Source organism: Mus caroli, chromosome 15, assembly GCF_900094665.2.
Source record: "Mus caroli chromosome 15, CAROLI_EIJ_v1.1, whole genome shotgun sequence".
Classification (NCBI taxonomy): domain Eukaryota; kingdom Metazoa; phylum Chordata; class Mammalia; order Rodentia; family Muridae; genus Mus; species Mus caroli.
In genome coordinates this window covers 76,208,250-76,227,431 of record NC_034584.1, presented here as the reverse complement: position 1 = coordinate 76,227,431, position 19,182 = coordinate 76,208,250, and the positions used below count along the sequence as shown (strand labels likewise).

The 19,182-nt window shown below is 54.1% G+C and overlaps 2 protein-coding genes across 3 annotated transcripts in view; one reads left to right on the top strand and one right to left on the bottom strand.

The window, feature by feature from the left end:
* The first annotated feature begins 6,824 nt into the window (after positions 1-6,824).
* Positions 6,825-12,400, top strand: Shisa8 (shisa family member 8). Its single transcript, XM_021184318.1, has 4 exons — positions 6,825-7,745; positions 10,748-10,881; positions 11,456-11,602; positions 11,808-12,400. The coding sequence occupies exons 1-4, from the start codon at positions 7,222-7,224 to the stop codon at positions 12,197-12,199; spliced, it is 1,197 nt and encodes a 398-aa protein (XP_021039977.1). The 5' UTR covers positions 6,825-7,221; the 3' UTR covers positions 12,200-12,400.
* A 1,565-nt stretch (positions 12,401-13,965) lies between these two features.
* Srebf2 (sterol regulatory element binding transcription factor 2) overlaps positions 13,966-19,182 on the bottom strand; it is a 60,122-nt gene continuing 54,905 nt past the window's right edge. Inside the window, exons 18-20 of one of the 2 annotated variants that reach the window (XM_021182744.2) lie at positions 16,037-16,148; positions 15,495-15,634; positions 13,966-15,303 (exon numbers count right to left, since the gene is read on the bottom strand). In XM_021182744.2, coding sequence (XP_021038403.1) covers positions 15,205-15,303; positions 15,495-15,634; positions 16,037-16,148 — 351 coding nt within the window. In that variant the 3' untranslated portion in view covers positions 13,966-15,204. Of the gene's footprint in view, positions 15,635-16,036; positions 16,149-19,182 lie in introns of both variants that reach the window. The other variant, XM_021182743.2, reaches the window with a different exon arrangement.

Genomic DNA, 19,182 nt, shown 5'->3' with positions numbered 1-19,182 from the left:
AAGCCCCATTTCCGGTCAAAGATGGCTCATGGATGGAGGAAAGGTGCTTGCTGCTGAGCCTGGAAACCCAAATGTGATCCTAGACCCTGTGTGGTGGAAGGAGAGGGCTGAATCCCGCAAGGTGACCCTTGACATCCACTAGTGTGCCCTGCCCCCTCCCCAGACTTTTTCCTTTAAGTCCTATCTTGAACGTCACATACAGTAGGTTTCTGTCTTGAAACACTCCCAATTGGGCTTTTCGATGCTTGTCAAGTTTTCCATCTGAGCATCTGGTCCCTTTCAGGCTCTGCTGGTGTCACAGGCATAGAGCAAGCGCCTCCTTTCTGCAAAAAAAAAAAAAAAAAAAAAAAAAAAAATGGGGGGTCTCTCTTACCAGAAGGACCAAAGTGACAATGGCCTTGACCTTTCTAACGACCTCTGAGAGTCGGGATGATCTTACATCTGTAAGAGTGGTTCAGCCGGGCGTGGTGGCGCACGCCTTTAATCCCAGCACTTGGGAGGCAGAGGCAGGCGGGTTTCTGAGTTCGAGGCCAGCCTGGTCTACAAAGTGAGTGCCAGGACAGCCAGGGCTACACAGAGAAACCCTGTCTCGAAAAACCAAAAAAAAAAAAAAGAGTGGTTCAGAGACACAAATCACAATGAGTGATGGGCGGAGCTTAATGGAGGTTTCTGCCCCTACCTGGTATGCCTACCCAACCCTACGGGGTTGGGGTGGCGGGGAGGTCACCTACGCAAGCTGTGTCCTTTCCTTTGGATGGTCTGGTTTCCCCAACGTCCCCAGGGACTAACAGGTGGGGGCAGAGGGCTGAAGTCTCAGTTCCTTTTGGTGCTTCCTGCAGGCCGTTTTCACTTCCTGCCTGGCAGCTCCAAGACTGGGGGCGCAAGGTGGAGGTGGAGGGTTCACTAGAGAAGCCAGAGGGGAAGCCCTGCTGACCACCCCCACACACACACACACACATGCGCGCACGTGCGCGCACCAGACAGCACTGTCCTTAGAAGCTGATAGCATGTCTCAAGGCCTGCGTCTATGTCAAGAGCTGGGGCTCGTAGCTGGGGATGTGGCTCAGTTGGTGGAGTCCTTGCTTAGATGCTTGAGGCTCTTAGTTCTGCCTCCAGCACAGTATAAAACTTGGCACAGTGGCTCACACCTGTAATCCCAGCATTTGGAAGGTGGATGCAGGAAGATGAGGAGTTCAAGACCATACTCAGCTAAGTATCCAGTTCAGAGATCTTGTCTTAAAAAACAAAAACAAAAACAGCTCCTAAAGACTACCCAGCTGGGCTGGTGAGATGGCTCAGTGGTTAAGAGCACTGACTGCTCTCCCAGAGGACCTGAGTTCAATTCCCAGCAACCACATGGTGGCTCACAACCATCTGTAATCGGATCTGATGCCCTCTTCTGGTGTGTCTGAAGACAGCAGACAGCAACAGTGTACTCATATAAATAAAATAAATAAATCTTTGTGTGCCCTCTGTGGACTGTTCTCGCTTTGAGCCGGGCTTTCTCGGCCAAGCTTTTGGTCCCAGGACTCTGCTGCTGGGGCGGGACGGGATGGATCCCTAAGTTTTAGAGAACCTGGGAAAAGCTCTAGATTCAGGTCTGCCAAGCATCACCACGGTGGGAGAAAGTTTGTCTGTGCAGGTCAGGAGGTCAGAGCCCGACTGCTAGCTGTTAGGTCGGAAAGATGGGGCAGGGTGGGCGTGGGGCAGAGCCATGGAGAGGCGGGGCTGAGGGCTGGCCAGGTTGCCAAAAGGGGAGTGGCCAGAGGTCCAAGGATGCAGACTTACAAAAGGCTGGTCCGGTAGGAGAAATCTGTTCTTTATTGTTGTTGTTTTGGTTTGAGTTTTTTTTTTTTTTCTTTTCTTTTCTTTTTTTCTTTTTTTTTTTTTTTTTTGAGACATGATCTCATGTAGTCCAGGCTAGGCTCGAACTCTTTGTGTAGCCCAGAATGGCCTGAACTCCTGATCTGGTCTTCTCCTTACAAGTGATGGTGTTCGCTGCCACACCAGACTTTTTCTTTTCGTGGTGTTGAGGATAGAATCCCTTGTGCACACTAGGCAAGCTCTCTACTGTTGAAGCTACAAACACCAGCTCCTTCCTCCTCGAGCTCTTTTCACGAGCAGTCTTCCAGCGCCTTCAGGTAACTGCAGCTGGAGCAAGAGGGGCCTGGATGTGTGAAATCACACACTTCAGCATGTTGTGCAGATGAGAAGGGTCAGGCCCACGTTCTGAGCTGACTGGGAGCTACCCACCAGACATGAGCCGATAAAACTTCCCTGACCTCGTGGCTGCCCTGTCTAACCTCCACCAGCCCTGCTGTCACCAGCTCTGGCCTCTGGGGGAATCCTGAAGGGGGACTAACACGGTGGGTGCAAACAATGAGGGGGGTTACCTGAACAGGAAGGGCGAAGGCCAGGATACAGAATGACTGGGACTAGCAGGTTGAGTCGCAGTGCCCAGCCCCCCAATCCTGCTGCTCCCTTGAGACCTCAGGAGCCTGGTCGCCCCCTCCCTCCTACAGGCAGCTGGAGCCTGAGTCACGAGCTGCCTCTCAGGAGACAAAGGCAGCCCAGGGCCCTCCCTCCAGACCCCCTCCTGGTGCCAGCATCTGCACTAGCAGGGAGTCTAACATCCCCCCAATCTCTGGAGAAAATGGAAGACAGTGAGCTTAGGAGTCACCTTCTCCCTTGAGTGGCACCCAGTGTCACTATCTTTTCCCAGGTGGTTGCCTATACTGGCTGTTTCCAGTCGGGCCTTTCAGCTTCTCTTTGTAGCTCTGTGAAAGAACTGCTAGTCGTCCATCTTGCTGATGAGAAAATAAGGTCTAGAAAGATGGACCGGCCCTCATAGAGTAGGGATTGTAACAGGTCTACAGTGACACAGGGCATCATCAGGAGGGCAGGAAACAGGAGAAAGAGGAGAAGCAACAGTGGCTGAAGGGAGGCCTTCTGCACAGGCTGCCTGAGTGCAGGTCATGGGGGAAGAAGAGCCTCCCTGGGATCCTGGGGGCTTCTAGCGCTACAAAGGCGGGCTCAGGGCTCATAGTGTGGCTCCAGGCCAGACCCTGATCCTTTCTGGCTGTGTGCCAGCCATAACAAGCCACTTCCCCCACTCCTGTTCTTAGGTTTCTGTCTAGTAAATTCCAAACCTTCCTGTCTGTACAGAGTGACAGACTGGTCACCTAACATTGAAGATGCAGATGCGGAGGCCCAGCACCTGCTTTCGCTAATGTCCATAGAGTTTCAGGGGCCCCCAGGCTCCCACAGCCAGAGTTAGGCAGGGAAATGCCCATGCAAACCCCGTAGTGCAGTGATGGCCCCTGAGAGCGTCACCCTTGCCCCCCTCCACACACACACATGCACTCTCTCACTCACAACCAGGAGCACACTCCAACACCGCCTGCACACTTGCACGCACACACACTCGGCTGCCAGCCCTGGGAGCTGGGGGCGGGGCGGGTGCCCTTCAGGCAGACACTCGGCTCCTCTTGCCCGCCCCGTGGGGCTCATTGCAGATGCCAGGGGTTATTTTAAGCCTGGATCAATGGACGATTTTTTGGTGACACAGACTTGGGAGGGAAAGAGACAGGGGGCGGATGCCCTAGAGCTTTGATGTGCTCAGAGGCCCTGGAGTCCAGGATAATGGGGTCTCACCTTCACTGGGCTGCATTATCTCTAGACGCCCCTAGCCCAGCTCACTGCCATGTACCTGAAGTGGGAGTATCAGCTGCGTGGAGAGTCAGACCCCCAGAACAAAGACAAGCTGTGTCTTTTAAGTTACTCTTCCTCTGCTGCCCATCACCCCAAGACCATGTGTCCACACAGACAGGCATCTAGAGTTTGGCACAGACCCTATAGTTGTTGGCACCTGTGGTAGTTGGCTCACCGTAGAACCCACAGAATCAGGCTAAGCTGAGGAGAGACCTGGGGATGGGATGAGGTTTGGAATCAGTCCCTGGACCAATGGAAACATCACATAGATTTGCAGGTCAACAAGAGGTCACCCGTGGAGCAAATGCCAAGACAATAGGGGGAAGAGAAGACCCCAGAAGAGACGCAGCCACAGGAGACTCTGTACATTGGGAGATGACACAGTTCCAAAGTACAGCTCAGAGAGGGGGGTGGAGGGAGACCACCCTCAGAATCCCCCACCCCCACCCAACAAACACCAAGGTAGCTTGGCAGAGTGATAGGAACCTACTGCACACACAGCACAGTTGGTGGCAGTTATCCCATCGTTAGGAAAGCCAGGGAAGGAAGCAGAGAAGGATGCATCAGAAAGCACGGCTATGAAGTTCTGATTGGAGCAACAACACCCCAGCTGAAAACAAGTCATGACATAGTCTGTAATGTGATGCCCTACAATGTGTGGTCCTGGTGGGTGATTAAAGCGCTTCCTTCTTGTCTCTGTCCATCTTGTTCCATCACCTCCCTTTCTGAATGGCAATATAGAAAGTCTTTTTATGGGGATAGGGTCTTCAGGACTGGATTGGGAATTAATTACATGGGTATGTGTGCATGTGTCCGGGGAGGGGAAGAGATCATCTTTAGCCAGGGTGAACGGAGACAGCCTGTGGGTGGGGTAGTTACCCTCCTCCCAGCCTTAGCCCACTAATACCTGACATTCCTGTCAGTCCCTCATCTCACACAACAGGACTTGATCCTCCTTAGGATGTAAATCCTTCCTCTTCCTCTCTCATACCCTCCCCGTTCATAAGCTGATTCCAGGCTCCGGAGGAGGAGAGGTGGGAAGGAGAAGAGTGAGCCCTAAAGCAGCTAAATTCCCCATCAAACGGGAGTTAGAAGTAAGTATCATTTCACTGTTCCATTCAGCAGGTATTGACAGGCACCTGAGCTGAGCTGGGGACAGAGGGCTCAACTGGAAACCTAGCCTTGCCCTCCTGGTGTCCCCATCTGGATAGTGAGAGGTCATCTCCACCTCCTGGAAGGAATGGATTATGAATCTGCTTTTCAGAGAAAGGTCTTGATTTATTTCACTGTTTTTTTTTGGGGGGGCGGTTGTTTTTGTTTTGTTTTTTGAAATAGTGTCTCATGTGGTTCAAGCTGGTCTTGAACTTCTAATCCTCAAGTCTGCAGGTATGCATGACCAGAACCAAATTGCCAGCTTTCCTTCCCTTCTTCTTTTTTCCCTTCCCTTCCCTTCCTTCCTTTTTTCTTTTTCTTTTTCTTTTTTTCTCTTTCTTTTTCTCTTTCTTCTTTTTTCTTTGGTTTTTTTTGAGACAGGGTTTCTCTGTGTAGAGCCCTGGCTGTCCTGGAACTCACTCTGTAGACCAGGCTGGCCTCGAACTCAGAAATCCACCTGCCTCTGCCTCCCAAGTGCTGGGATTAAAGGCATTCTTTCTTTTCTTGAAACAGAATTTTCCCGGAACTCACCGTGTAGACCTGTGGTTCTCAACCTAGGGGTTGGGTGTCGAATATCCTACATATTATATATTTACATTAGGATTCATGACAGTAGCAAAATTACAGTTATAAAGGAGCAATTGAACAATTTTATGGTGGGGGTCACCATGAGGAACTATGTCACAGGGTTGCAGCATCAGGAAGGCTGAGAACCTCTCTGATTTAGATTAATTTAGCCTCAAGGAATCCCCCTGCTTTGTCCTTAGTGTGTGAAAGGACACTATTTTGTTCTGTTTGCTTTTTGAGACAGGGTCTCAACACATTGCCCTGGCTGGTCAAAGTTGTGAGCCCAAGTGGTCCTCCTTCTTCAACCTCTCCGCAAGCCTTCAGCACTGCTATGCCATTGCGGGCACCAAGAAGACCTTTGTTGTTGTTGGGTTTTTTTTTGTTGTTGTTTGTTTGTTTGTTTTTCGAGACAGGGTTTTTGTGTACAGCCCTGGCTGTCCTGGAACTCACTTTGTAGACCACGCTGGCCTCGAACTCAGAAATCCACCTGCCTCTGCCTCCCAAGTGCTGGAATTAAAGGTGAGCGCCACCACAGCCTGGCTCCCAGAAGACCTTTTGACCTTTACTGTAGCAACTGAGGCAGGGAGAGGCAATGACTGGCATCAGGGTCATATTCTCCTTAGCAGCTCAGCGGGGGAGTGGTGGAATGGGGCATTGAGCCATGCCTGTCATTCTTTCCCTGAGCTTGTGAAAGGACCTGGGAGTCCCAGGGAGTGAGAGTTGACAGACAGGGGAGTACAACTGGCCTGGTCCCCAGGACCTGCTCAGCCTTCTAAGGCAGAGGCCATGGAGGGGAGCTGACCACTTGAGGGCTCTGGCCAGACTGTTTCCAGAACTGGGACATCCTAGGACCCTAGCCAAATGTCCAGGTTTTAGAATCAGGGCACATGCTCTGGGGCAGACCAGAGAGGGGTTGATCAAAGCTTGATTCTGCCATTTTTGTGTTGGGGGTCCTTATTGTGCCTTCTTCATTCATGTCAGGACCAGACACAGGGATGGAACATTGGGGCGTGTGTGTGTGTGTGTGTGTGTGTGTGTATTTGTGAGTCCCTTCCCAGTGAATTCCAGGCTGCTTTGATCTCTATGCCTCTGTCCCCTTACTTAAAAAGCAGGGAATCGCTCATCCAAGGCTGCCAAGATCCGAGTCCCCAGAGCTTAAGCTGAGCCCCCTCGAGGGCCCAATTCCGACAACAATTTGAGGGAGGTCTTGGAGAGGGTCCCTGGTGGGGCGCGCTTGCTGCACTGACCTTACAGAACCCCTCCCTCCCGGCGCAGCGGCCGCGCTCCTCCCCCGGTTCTGCCTCCCTCCCGCCCTCCTCCCCTCGCTCCCTCTCCCTCCCGCCCGCCCGAGCCCGCGCCGAGCCCGCGCCGGAGCCGGAGCCCGAGCCGGAGCCAGATCCAGAGCGCGGGCACCGCGGAGCGGGCGGCGGGAAGGCAGAGGTATCCGGCGACCCGCCGCCCGGCGCAGTCCCCGAAAGACCCAGGCCCCGCACGCCCTCCGGGGTCAGAGGGAGCCGGGAACTGTGCAGGCGAGCACTCGCCGACCGCCTCCACCGTGCGCAGTCCGAGGTGAGCCCCGGAGGAAAACGCGCCCACCGGAGATCCAGCCCCGCGTACTCCACACCGAGCTCACTTGTGTCTGGAACCGCAGACGCACCAGGAGGCGTCGGCCGGGAGACTGCGCGGGCAGCCGGGCGACCGAGGGACCGGTCCCGGAGGGCTGGGGGAGCCTGGCAGAGCGGCCACGCGCCGAGCCATGCGCCGGGCGCAATAGCAGAAGGAGCGGGCTGCATGGAGCGCGCTGGGGCGCGGGGACAGCGCTGTGGCCGGCGCCCGCATGGGCTCCCGCTCGCACTCCGACTGGCGCTGCTGCTGGCAGGGTCGCCGTCGGGCCGCGCGGGGGCTCCCGAGGAGCAGGAGACCGCAGCGTCCGGTACCGTGGCACCGGCGGGAGGCGACCGCTGCCGCGGCTATTACGACGTGATGGGCCAATGGGACCCGCCCTTCAACTGCAGCTCGGGCGTCTACAGCTTCTGCTGCGGCACGTGCGGCTACCGCTTCTGTTGCCACGACGGCCCGCGCCGCCTGGACCAGAGCCGCTGCTCCAACTACGACACACCGGCCTGGGTGCAGACTGGCCGGCCGCCTGCCCGCGCCCGTGACACCGCCGCCCCGCGCGACCCGGCCCGGGAGCGCAGCCACACTGCGGTCTACGCGGTGTGCGGTGTCGCCGCTCTACTCGTGCTGGTCGGCATCGGGGCGCGCCTGGGCCTGGAGAGAGCGCACAGCCCCCGCGCTCGGCGCACGGTGACCAGGTGAGTGCGCCCGCTTGCCTGCCCGCCGGTCTTGTCTTCACTGTCCCTAGTTGGTCCAAATTTCACTGCAACTGCATCCTTCTGGACCCTCTGAATCTTTGGCCTCTCCGCAGTCCCTTTCTCTTTTTGTTTTGTTTTGTTCTTTTGGACCTCTCTTCCCCGTCTCTGCTTCACAGAGGGAGATAGATACCTGATAGCTCTCTCTCCCCTTGACCTTCCCTGCCTGTACTGGGCTCCTTGTGGCTCTAACCTCCTCTGCGGAAGACAAAAAGTCGCTGTCCAAGGAATGGGGCACGGACGATGAAGCCACTGGACTGGGGCAGTTTTAAGGGTGGTCGTGGGCTTAGCGAAGGGAGTGGATGCTTGCCGGGTTCCCTGCTGCATCTCCCTCTCCCGCCCTCCTCCCACCTCCATCCATTTCCCCAACCCAGTGTGACTCAAACCTGACCTTCATTCCTTGGAATTTCAGAAGCATCCCCTCCCCAGTAGCCCCCCAGGCAAAGGTCTGGCTTTCCAGCTGCTCAGAATGGGAGTGTGGAGGGATCTAGACCTGTGTTTTAGAGACCCCGCCAGATGCTAGCTAAGTTTTGAGTTTATTTTGACTTGTCAGCCGAATGGGAACGCTGGGAGCTGAAATTCTGTCCTGATCATGGCTGGATCTCTTCCACTTATGCTCCCCCTCACCCCCCCTACCCCCAGCAAATCCCCTGTCCTGTTTGTGCTCTCCCTTCCTTTCCACCCAGGTCCCAGCCCCACTGGGCATGTAGACTGTGGGCACCACATGCAACAGGCAGCAAGTGGGAGTTATAATAAAGAGACGCCCCTCCCCCGCCATACACATGTGGTGGACCAGATGTGCCCGGGGGCAGATCATGAGAGTAGTTGTCCCAGACCACTAAGCCCATCCCTTCCAGACACCTGGAGGGCATAAAGGGTGATGAGCCGTCCCCATAGACAACCCAGCCTTCAACCCAGCTGCCTGCAGAACCCAGAACCCATGATTTTCTCCCACTCGGCCTGACCCTCCTTCTGGGGCTGAGTTACGGCTGATTAACGAGGAGGCACACTGAAAGACACCTGAGGTGGCCAAGGATCAGCTGCAAGGTGTCTGCAGGCTGCCTAAGATGACCTCACCTTTCCCACTCCTCAGCCACTCGTGCCAATTATCCTGCCACCTATCCCACCACCGGGCACTTTGTGTTTCTTTGAAGCCACTGAATTGCAGCGGGATTTAGCAGGGGCTTCTGAATGTTGCAGGGGCAGAAACTCAGCCTCTGAATGTGGGAATCTCTCTTCCAGGACAAAGGTGGGCAGTGGGGAGGCCAGAGAGGCAGTGGGAGCCAGAGATCCACTGTAGTATAGGGGTGGCTGGGCCAGTCTATAGCCGACTTGTGCAAGCCCAGGTTTGCTTGTGTGCTCACAACCCTGTGCTTTGACTCTCTCCTCTGGGCTCCTGGGCAGTGTGTTCTGAACCCCCTGCCCAAGTTTCTCTCTCATTCAGCCATGCTGATTCTGACAGCTAGGGAAGGACGGCTAGAGGGGTTGGAGCAGACTGGAGTCGGGCCTTGGAGAATCCGTGCAAAGGCCCAGAGGTGCGAGGCTCCTTCCTTCCCTACACAGAACTGACTTATCAGTGCTTGCCCGGTGTTGGGATAATGGCACGAGTGGCTGGGGAGTGGGAAAGGCAAGGTCATCTTAGGCAGCCTGCAGACACCTTGCAGCTGATCCTTGGCCACCTCAGGTGTCTTTCAGTGTGCCTCTTCGTTAATCAGCCGTAACTCAGCCCCAGAAAGAGGGCCAGGCCAAGTGGGAGAAAATCATGGGTTCTGGGTTCTGCAGGCAGCTGGGCTGAAGGCTGAGTTGTCTACGGGGATGGCTCAGTCAGACACTGTCACAGCTGGTGGGGGCTGGGTGTTCTGGATACCCAGGGAGGCAGCTGCCCAAGGTCATACAGCCTTTGGGTGTTGGGCTGCCACAGAGGGATCTCCATGGCTCCCCTCTTTTCCTTGTTGTCTGCCTTCCTTGTCCGTATGCCAGCGAGGCCCCAGGCCTGGCAGAAGCCCACACAGCGGGAGTATAGGTAAGGGAGATCTTGGAGGAGGGACTCCAGCAGCATTTGAAGAATAAGAAGATGGGATAAGGAAGAGGAGGAAAAAGAGGAGGAGGAGGATACTGGATTCGAAGAGCTGGGACAGGAGGCTCGATGGGGAGGGTCTTGGAGAATGAACTCCAGGAAGGAGCTTCAGGAACAGGAGGTGGCCCTAGTTACGTATGACCTCATTAGTTTCCTGACCTGCTTTGGGAGATGGCCATCTTGGGGCTGTAAGTGAGACAGGCCATGCCTGGTAGGAGGATTGAGCTATCTGAGGTCACTAGAAAGAACAGAAGGGAGAACTGAGAGGTTGAAAGAACTATCCAGAGATACAAAGCGAGACCACTGGGAACTGGAGAGAGGACATAGCGGTTAAGAATACTAGCTGCTCTCGCAGAGGACCCAAGTTCAATTCCCAACAACCACATGTTGGCTTATGATAGCGGTTCTCAACCTGTGGGTCATGAGTCCTGGAGATGGGGGAGTCAAGTGATCCCTTCACAGACTATTGGAAAATACAGATTTATTATAGAACATTACGATTCATAACTAGCAAAATTACAATTATGAAGTAGCAGTGAAGATAATCTTATAGTCTGGGGTCACCACAACATGAGGAACTGTATTAGATTGTTGCAGCATTAGGAAGGTTGAGAATCACTGGCTTATGAGCATCTGTAACCCCCATTCTAAGACTGTTATGTCCTCATCTGGCCTCCAAGGGCACCAGGCACACATATGCAGTATGAAGATATTCATGCAGGCAAAATACCTAGATACACAAAATAATAAAACTAAACCAAAACCAGGCAAGGCCATGGTGGCAACGGCCAGCCTTTGATGAGATTAGATCCTGGCTGATGGAGAGGCAGAAGCTGCAAGCCCCCTCAACATCTCTCTGTCTCCACAGGACACTGACAGAACTTCTCAAGCAGCCAGGTCCCCAAGAACCACTGCCTCCGCCTCTGGGTCCACCCTTGGGTAACTGCGTCCAGGTACAAATGGGTGACGGTGTTCTCCGGGGTTCCCCCCACAACAGCACAGGTGAGTGTTAGCTGAGCTTGGCTCACCTACACCAAGGCCGAGGAGGAGGAGGAGGAGGAGGTGGGAGAGTTGGCTAGCTTTAGGAGAGTGGACAGCTACATTTCATATATAAATGAGTGGCTGCCTGTGCAGAGGTGTGATTGGGGTCTGGATGAGCCCTCGGTGGAGGGGAACCATCTTGTCTCCTGGGCAACGAAACTGTGAGAAAGACTCTAGATTCAAGATATGCTAGCTAGGGCTGTTAGGTTGAAGCTCTGGCTTGTGGATCTGGAACCCGCCTCTGTGTCTTGCGTAAGTGGTTCCCCCACCTGCTACATGCAGGCTTCTAGGGTTCAGTGCCCCTCCATCTCCATGGCGCAGGATTTAGCGTCTTGCTAGCTAGGGACCCATCCATTAGGGGGCCTCGGGACTTGCTGCCATTGTTCATGTTTTCCTGAGCCGAGCCAGGATGTTCTGGGGAGCCATCCATCCCCCAAGTAGCCTGGGGCTACAGTGGGGGAGGGTAGGGAGTTGAAAAGTAGTGGCTTTCGGCAAGCTTCAGCTTTTTTCCTTTACACTCCACTTTCCCCTCCAGACAAGAAACGCCTCAATAATACGCCTCTGGGGTCTGCCACCCCGGGACCCCCGCGCGGCCCGAGGCTGCAGGGTGGTGGCAGCCTGACGTTGCAGCCTGACTATGCCAAGTTCGCTACCCTCAAAGCAGCTGCGCTCAAGGCTACAGGTGAGGCGCGTGTTGCTGTCGCCAGTTCCCTAGGGATAATGCTACCTTCTTCACCTCAAAAGGGAGCCCGCTTGACCAATCCGGGTTCAGGACGTCCCCAAGCAGCCAATCGGCTCCCTCCCCAGCCCGCTGACCCGCACCCCCCCTATTACCTAAAGCAGGTGCTGAGCAGCCTGACTCTCGCTTCGCCCTGTTCCCCACGCAGAGGTTGCACCCCAGGACTTCTATCAACGTTTTCCCTCTACGGAGACGGGCCCGCGGACCCTCCCTGCGCGGGCCCCGCGGCCTCCGGAGGACTTGCCTGCGCTGCTTGACGCCTGTCCCTGGGCCCCTCCGGGTTACGTACCTCCGGCCGGTCCTGTCTCGGTCCCTTATGCCGCCTGGACCGCGGGCCGCCCCGCGAGGCCGCTCCCCCGTAGCCACTTGGTGGCTCAGGTCTCCCCAGCGCCCCGGCGGCCCAACCACGCGCCGCGGCGTCAGTTCAGCGTGGAGAAGCTGCCCGAGGCCTTCAGCGCGCAGCAGGCGAGCTTTTACAGCAGCGCGGGCAGAGGACCCCGGCACCTGAGCACCAACAGCAAAGCCGAGGTCACGGTCTAGAACGGAACCATTGGAGCCTTCTGTAGGGTCCTGGGCCCCAGGTCGTGAAATTGCGCTGCAGGCTTGAATCCAAGCAGGAACAAGGACATTCAGAGCCTGTGGCTAAAGGGCCAAAAGGGTAGGGCCAGGTGTTCTGTCCTTGGGAATGTAGGGCTATCCTTACCTGTGTAAATAAAGCCTCTAATGTGGTTCCTGTCCCAAGGGGATCATCAGTCATTGACTGGGCAGACAGCAGTGCAAACCAGAGAGAAGTGGCCAGAGAGGATGGCTGGGTCGAATGCCAACCAATGCTCAGAGCAGATGGAGCCACAGTCATCCAAAGGTCTGGGTTCAGGGGAGAGCGGGCGGGCTTGTTACCCCTGTGGGGGTTCCTGTGCTCTACCAGAGGCTAGCCCCTCCCCAGCCCGCAGCTGATCTCTCACTCAACAGTTTTGAGTTAGCCTGGCCTGGCTGATCATCATTGACACAGTCTGGCCCTGGGCCGGCTCCTGGCTTGCAGGCTGCTTGGCCAGATTGGCCCAGGGCCACCCCCCTAATGGGTGTGGGCCACATGGACATCTGGTGCTCAGGATAGAAAAGGCTCCTCCCAGGAGCTGCTCTGGGTTAAGGGGGATGGAGATGTTGGAATGGGAGCCTAGCAATGCCCCTCCCTTGGGGTGCTCCCACTGCACAGGCTTGGCCCCTCCAGCTCTCTTCCCTCTTCCTGCCAGAGGCTCCCAGTACCTGGCTGAGGCCCAGGGTACTGTCGGCGCCTGTTTGCAAGGTCCTCAGTTCCATGTTCTGGTGTGTGTGGGGACACCCTGGCTACAGCCAGGTGAGGTATATGACCTCAGCTAAACCACTCCCTGTGTTCCCCAGGGATGGCACACTGTCTGAACAACAGCTACCATATGTTACTATTTCTTATTTAAGGGGAAGAGACCTGCAGGGCTGTCTGCAGATAAAGAAATGAAGGTTTGGGGACCTGAGTTCCTTGTCTGAGATCTGCACTGGGGCTAGGCTGAGGCAGAGGGCAGGGGCCAGCACTGCAATGCCGACTCTAGTGAACATGGTGCAGGCAGACCCTCCTAGCTGTGCTGGCCTCTGGGCAGTGTAGTCTACAGTTGATGCCTTTTAGGAAAGGGTGTGATTCAGAGCTGTTGGCCTGATGATCAGGTTTCAGCCCCAGGCTCATCTTGGATGGAACCTTCTTCCATTCTACTTCTAAAGGCCCAAATACTCTACCAGGCTCACAGAGCACGTAGTGCACCCTGGTACTTCTTGTATGTCACATTGCTATCACCTGAACAATAAGCCTGATGCTGAGGTCAAAGGCTTGTTCTAGTCTGCATATATGCAAGTGGTGAGGGGCCAGTTCACCAACGTGACTCAGCTGGGAAAAACAACAACATATGTGGTATGTGTCCAGAAGCCGGTGAATTGCTGAGGGCCGCACCTACAGGAAGTGGAAATGAAGCAAGGGCTCACCTGACGGAGGAGTGACTTAACACCTCAAGTTCAAAAAAAAACCAACTACTACCAACCAGCCAGTCAGAGAGCTGAATGGCCAGGCAAGGAGCTGGAATCTGGATAAAGCCCTTTTATCCCAGACTCTCTCCCATCCCTAGAGTGTGTCAGGTACACCTGTGGGCAAGAAAGGGCCACCAGAATGCAGCCATCAGGCTGCCCCCAGTCCCCCAAAGTCCCTAGCTCAATATTGGCCAAGAAATGCAGCCATCTGGTTAAATCAGCGTAATGGTCATACTACAGACTCACACAGCCTTGCGTTAGGTGGTACCAATCTGTGTTTATTGAAAACCTATGTCCAGCACATGGTGAATGTTTCAACATCGATGGAGACATAGGTGTATCCCCTGTTCAGTGAAAAACCAACCCCTCCCACCCCTCGACAAGGAGAAAAGGCACAGTATATACACAGACACAAGGGCTAGGCTGCCCCACGGCAGGGGCCATAAATTACAGTGATGGTTGGGGAGAGGCGGAAGGCAGAGTAGGTGGGGTTGAAGCACCTCAGGGCCCCACCCCTGCCTACTCACTTCAACCAGCTTGAAGGGATGAGGAGAAGCGAGGAGGGACAGTTCCTCTCAAGTCTCTCAGAAAGCCCTGAGCCAAGCAGTCTGCAGAAGCAGGGTCAGAGCATTCTTCTTCCTAGGACCCCCCCCCCATCTCAAGGCAAGAGACCCGACTCCTGCTGCCTACCCTGAAATGAGAGGCTGGTTGCTGGTAAGGTTTGGGACCAGTGTCTGCCACCCGGGCTTATTCAGACAGGAATTAGGGATAAAAATACACTTCTATGGGAGGTAGGAGTGAGGGTGGGGGAGGAAGAACAAACAAGTCATGCTGGAGACCCCTGGCCCTCAGGCCCAATGGTGACCTCATCCTGTCCAGCCCCATGGGCCCACCCTGAGCTCAGGCGGCCGTCTGGGGGGGGGTGGAGGAGTGGGAAGGAACAGGACAATTAAATAAGATACCATTTATTTTTTAAAAAAATTAAAAAACAATGCCGACATTATTTTTCACCCATCCCTAGACCTGCCCCTGCCTCCCTCCCACCCACCTCCCCAGGGCTGGGCTCCTTCCCTCCCTGGCTGTCCCTTGTAAGGATGAAAGAACAATGAACAAGGCTTAGTCAGGCACAGGGGAGGGAGTGCAGACCCAGGGAGAGGAACAAAGATGCTACAGCAACTTTGCCCTGCATCTCGGCAGGCCTGAGCACACACATATAAAAACATCTGTATAAAAAGGGGCGCGTCTATCAAGTCCAGAATGCGAAATGCTCTCTGGTGCAGAGACCTAGTTCCCAGAGAAAGCCTGATTAAAAACAAAAACAGGAAGGAAACGTAACAACAAAGAAAACCAGAGGCAGAAAGGAGACAGTCTCTAGAGGGCTGGGAGGGGCTCGCAGCGCCCCACGTTGCTTCCAACTGAGGAGAGCTCCGTTCCTGCTCAGGCCATCTCTCTTCTCAGCCCGCCTGGGCTTGGACCGTGGATTTACCACAGCAGTGTTAAGGAGCTCTGCCCATGGTCCTACTGGCCCGAAATGATCCAAAAGCCTTGGCAGGTAACAGCTCAGAACAATCAGTCTTGCCTTCATCCTCACAGCTCTGGGAGGAGGGAGAAAAACAGATGGGGAGACAGTCTGGGAGACAGAGGGAAGATCCTGGGAGAAAGAGACAAAAAGGTGGAAAGAAGTGGACCAGGCCCCAGACGGTGGTCAGGAGGCAGCGATGGCAGTGCCACCGCCCAGCTTGACAATCATCTGCTGGCAGTCATTGCAGGAACGGCGGTCACCCACCTTCTCCAGGGTGCGGGCAGCTTCAGCCAGCAGCACTGCCCGCTGGCCCGGGGAAGACAGGAAAGAGAGGGGAAGATGGCGGCAGGCCAGCAGGATGGCAGTAGCTCGCTCTCGTTGGCCAGGCCAGGTGTCTACCTCTCCTGTGGGAATGACATTTATATAAGCACTGTCCCAAGGAGTTTGTGCGGCCTCATTTGTTGAACACACCCCCTCATCCTGTGGAGGTGTCTTCTGCCCTCTTCCCTGTCCTTCTCAAAGGGCAGAAGAAGATGAACTTGGCAGTTGACTGGGCCGAGATAGTCAAACCCAGGCAACTTCTACTCTGCTCCTGCACTGGGAGGACATCCTAAGCTTTTAGAGCCGTGTGCTGATTCCTCAGCTAACAAGGTTTCTGCTGCCTCCCTTTTGTCCCCACCTCACTAAGCAGCTAAGAGAGTCATGCAGTGTGTGGAAACCCCCTGCCCGATACCTGGGCTCCACCCTCTCTGCTCCCCAAGTGTAAGGCTACAGCGGGCCTCTGGCCAGGCAGCTGCTGGACTTACCATGCTTGGTGTTCTGAGTGGGGCGCCGCCGTAGGCTATGCTCCAGCAGCTGGTGTGTACGGGTAGGGCTGGCTCCTGCCATCAGGCGCACGGTGGCTTCATGCAGGAACACCTGGGAGGTACAGGGGGCACCAGTCACACTCTGGGTCTGACCTGTCTAATCGCTGTGTCCCTATCTTATCCTCAAGCCAACCTAGGAACCTATGTCAACACTGAGAAAGGGACAGAGCACAGGCCAGCTGTGGGCAGGAGCAATAGGAGCTAGAGGCAACGGGACGGTCCCTGATGTTGCAAAGCCCCGAGGTACCCTCTAGGGTTTGGGTGACGCCTTGTCCTTGAGGGCTGTGTCTCAGTCGGACAAAAGGACAGAGGAGGAGAAAGAGGGATGAGGAGGAATAGCTAGGACAGTATCGAGTGCAATATCTTATTTCTTCAGAAAGGAATGGAGTCTAGACTGGAAGTCTTCTTCAGCCCTTTGACACTGTAACCCAACACTGTCCTTTATAAGGGACATGCTGAAGGACTCTGCAATACAGCCAAACCTCCCCACCTCTGTAAATTGGGGATCACACACACACACACACACACACACGAGAAATCTCAAGGTTTAAGTGTATGGTTCTGTGTTGCTCTCTTGCTCACAGGTGGACAGCAGATTGATTGGTCAGACTGGGTACATGTTTCCAGGGACCAGTTTCTGGTTTTGAGACAGGGTCACACTGTGTAGTCCTGGATGGCCTAGAAATCCTGATATAGACCAGGCAGATTTCAAATGTACAGTGATCCACCTGCCTCTGTCACCAGAGTGCTAGGATTAAAGGTATGGTTACCATGCTAACTCAGAAAAACAGGATTTATTTTGTGTGTTTGAGTATGTGTGTGTGGAGGGTAAGTGCTCCATTGTGCACGTGGAGGTCCGAGGACAGTTTGTGGGAGGGAGCCGGTTCTCTTCTGCCACCACGTGGGTGCTGTGGATTGGACGCAGGCCATCAACCTTAATAGCCAGTGCCTTTACCTGCTGAGCCATCTCATTGGCCTAAATCGGCCGCTTGTGGGAAAACAGAAACCACTGGTGGGTGGAGGCCCAGGTCTAGGTCTCTAACTTCTTTGTCTTTCTCCAGTCTTAGAGAGAGAAACTAGGGCCTTACCCATGCCTGGCAAGCTCTCCACACTGGGCGACAGACATCCTCAGCCTTTCCGACTTTGAGACAAGGTCTTACTAAGTTGCCCAGGCTGGCCTTGAATTTGCAATAGTCCTGTTTCAGCCTTTTGAGTAGCTCGTGATGCTGGGTGGGGGCGCTGAAGCCTCCTGAGTGAGGACGGGCAGGAAGGAGGGCATTTTAGGGGAGGCGTTTGGTCCCAGCCAGTCTGTGAGCAGACCAGAGGTTTAACCTGAATGGGTTCCAAAAGGGAGGTGCAGGATGCCCCAAACCATGGGGCACACGTCTGTCTGTCTTCTTGAGGAAGTCTTTTTTTAAAAAGATTTATTTATTATATGTAAGTACACTGTAGCTGACTTGAGACAGCCCAGAAGAGGGCAACAGATCTCATTATGGATGGTTGTGAGCCACCATGTGGTTGCTGGGAATTGAACTCAGGACCCTCGGAAGAGCAGTCAGTGCTCTTAACCACTGAGCCATCTCTCCAGCCCTTGAGGAACAGTCTTATGTAGCCTGTGCTGGCCTCAAATGTACTATGTGGCCAAGGATGATGGGTTCCTGATCCTTGTGCCTTTATGTCCCAAATGCTAGGATTACAAGTGTATGCCATCACACTCGAGACTTATCTGGTGCTGGGGCTGACAGAGGGTTTTGTGCATTGTAGGTAGGCACACTACCAAGTAGCCCCTTTGCCTGTGCTCTGATGACTGGATCTCTCTCCTGGGCCAGTTGTCTTGGTTTCCTGCAGTGTTCAGTACGACCCTGAGGCTGTACTTCCGGCTGAGGGATTTCTTCCCCAGCAACATCCTTGGCCTTCAGCACCGCTTCTAGCCCAGCTTTCTCCTTTCCTTGCCACTTATGATACGGTGTCCTCTTCTGCTCTCATAGAATAATTCAGGCTCCAGCATGTGGATCCTTACACAATAACAACAGGGTGAGGTTCATGAAGGGGGGGAAGCAGGGCCGAGCAACATGGGCCTCCGGGCACAAAGCACCGCACTTGAGTTCAGATGCTACAATTCTCCTCGTAAGATCTGCACAAGGCTGGGCTCACCAACTTCCTGTCACGGAGTGAAGTGAGCTCATGAGGTCTCGGGCCTCTTATGAGTATCTATATGCAGTTACGGATTGCTGGGAGACAGAGGGACATTATCATCAGTGGTGTGGCTATTGGCAAGAACCCACATGCCTATGAACAAGCCTGATGAAACTCACTGGGTCATTACAAAACGAAACAAGAAAGCACATAAGTAGAAAGGGGACTGATGGGAGGAGGAGAGGAGAGGCAGCACTGGGAAGGACAGGCTGACGGGACTGAAAGGAGCCCAGCACACACACACACACACATATATAACATTACATACATATGCATGCTTGGGTGGGAATGTCACAATGAAACCCATCAATTATTATAGTTATTTTAACTAAGTATGCTAATCAGGACAAAAGTGAAGGATATGCCAATTATAATTACACGTCATATACTAACTTATAATATACTTATATATAACTTGTAATATTTATTATTATTTTTTTATGTGTCAAATAAAAATTTAAATACATTTTTAAGCTGGGCATGATGGTGCACACTTTTACCCCTAGCATTTGGGAGAGAGCGTCGGCTAGATCTCAGTGAGTTTGAGGCTCGCCTGGCTGTCATAGCAAGTTCTAGCCACTCCCCTAATGTTTAGTACAATCTATGCCTCTCCCCTTACTGCTGCCTCCGACTGCCACACACGTCAGGAGGTGTGTGCCTGACTCCACACATAAGGTGCTGAAGCAGACTCAAGGCCAAGCCTAGGGAACATATTGAGACTTTGCTTAAAACAAACTCCGCCTGCTCACTGCATTACGCTGATGAGCACTGTAAACAACGAAGGGATGACTTGAATGTAAAGAAGCACAGATGGGGGGCTGGTGAGATGGCTCAGTGGGTAAGAGCACCCGACTGCTCTTCCGAAGGTCCGGAGTTCAAATCCCAGCAAC

What these genes read in the sequence shown, in the direction of transcription:
- Shisa8 (XM_021184318.1), top strand. Translation starts at nt 7,222, where the DNA reads ATGGAGCGCGCTGGGGCGCGGGGACAGCGCTGTGGCCGGCGCCCGCAT. An exon ending in TTCCCCCCACAACAGCACAG is followed by an intron (nt 10,882 to 11,455) that starts GTGAGTGTTAGC and finishes TTTCCCCTCCAG; the next exon opens with ACAAGAAACGCCTCAATAAT. An exon ending in AGCTGCGCTCAAGGCTACAG is followed by an intron (nt 11,603 to 11,807) that starts GTGAGGCGCGTG and finishes TTCCCCACGCAG; the next exon opens with AGGTTGCACCCCAGGACTTC.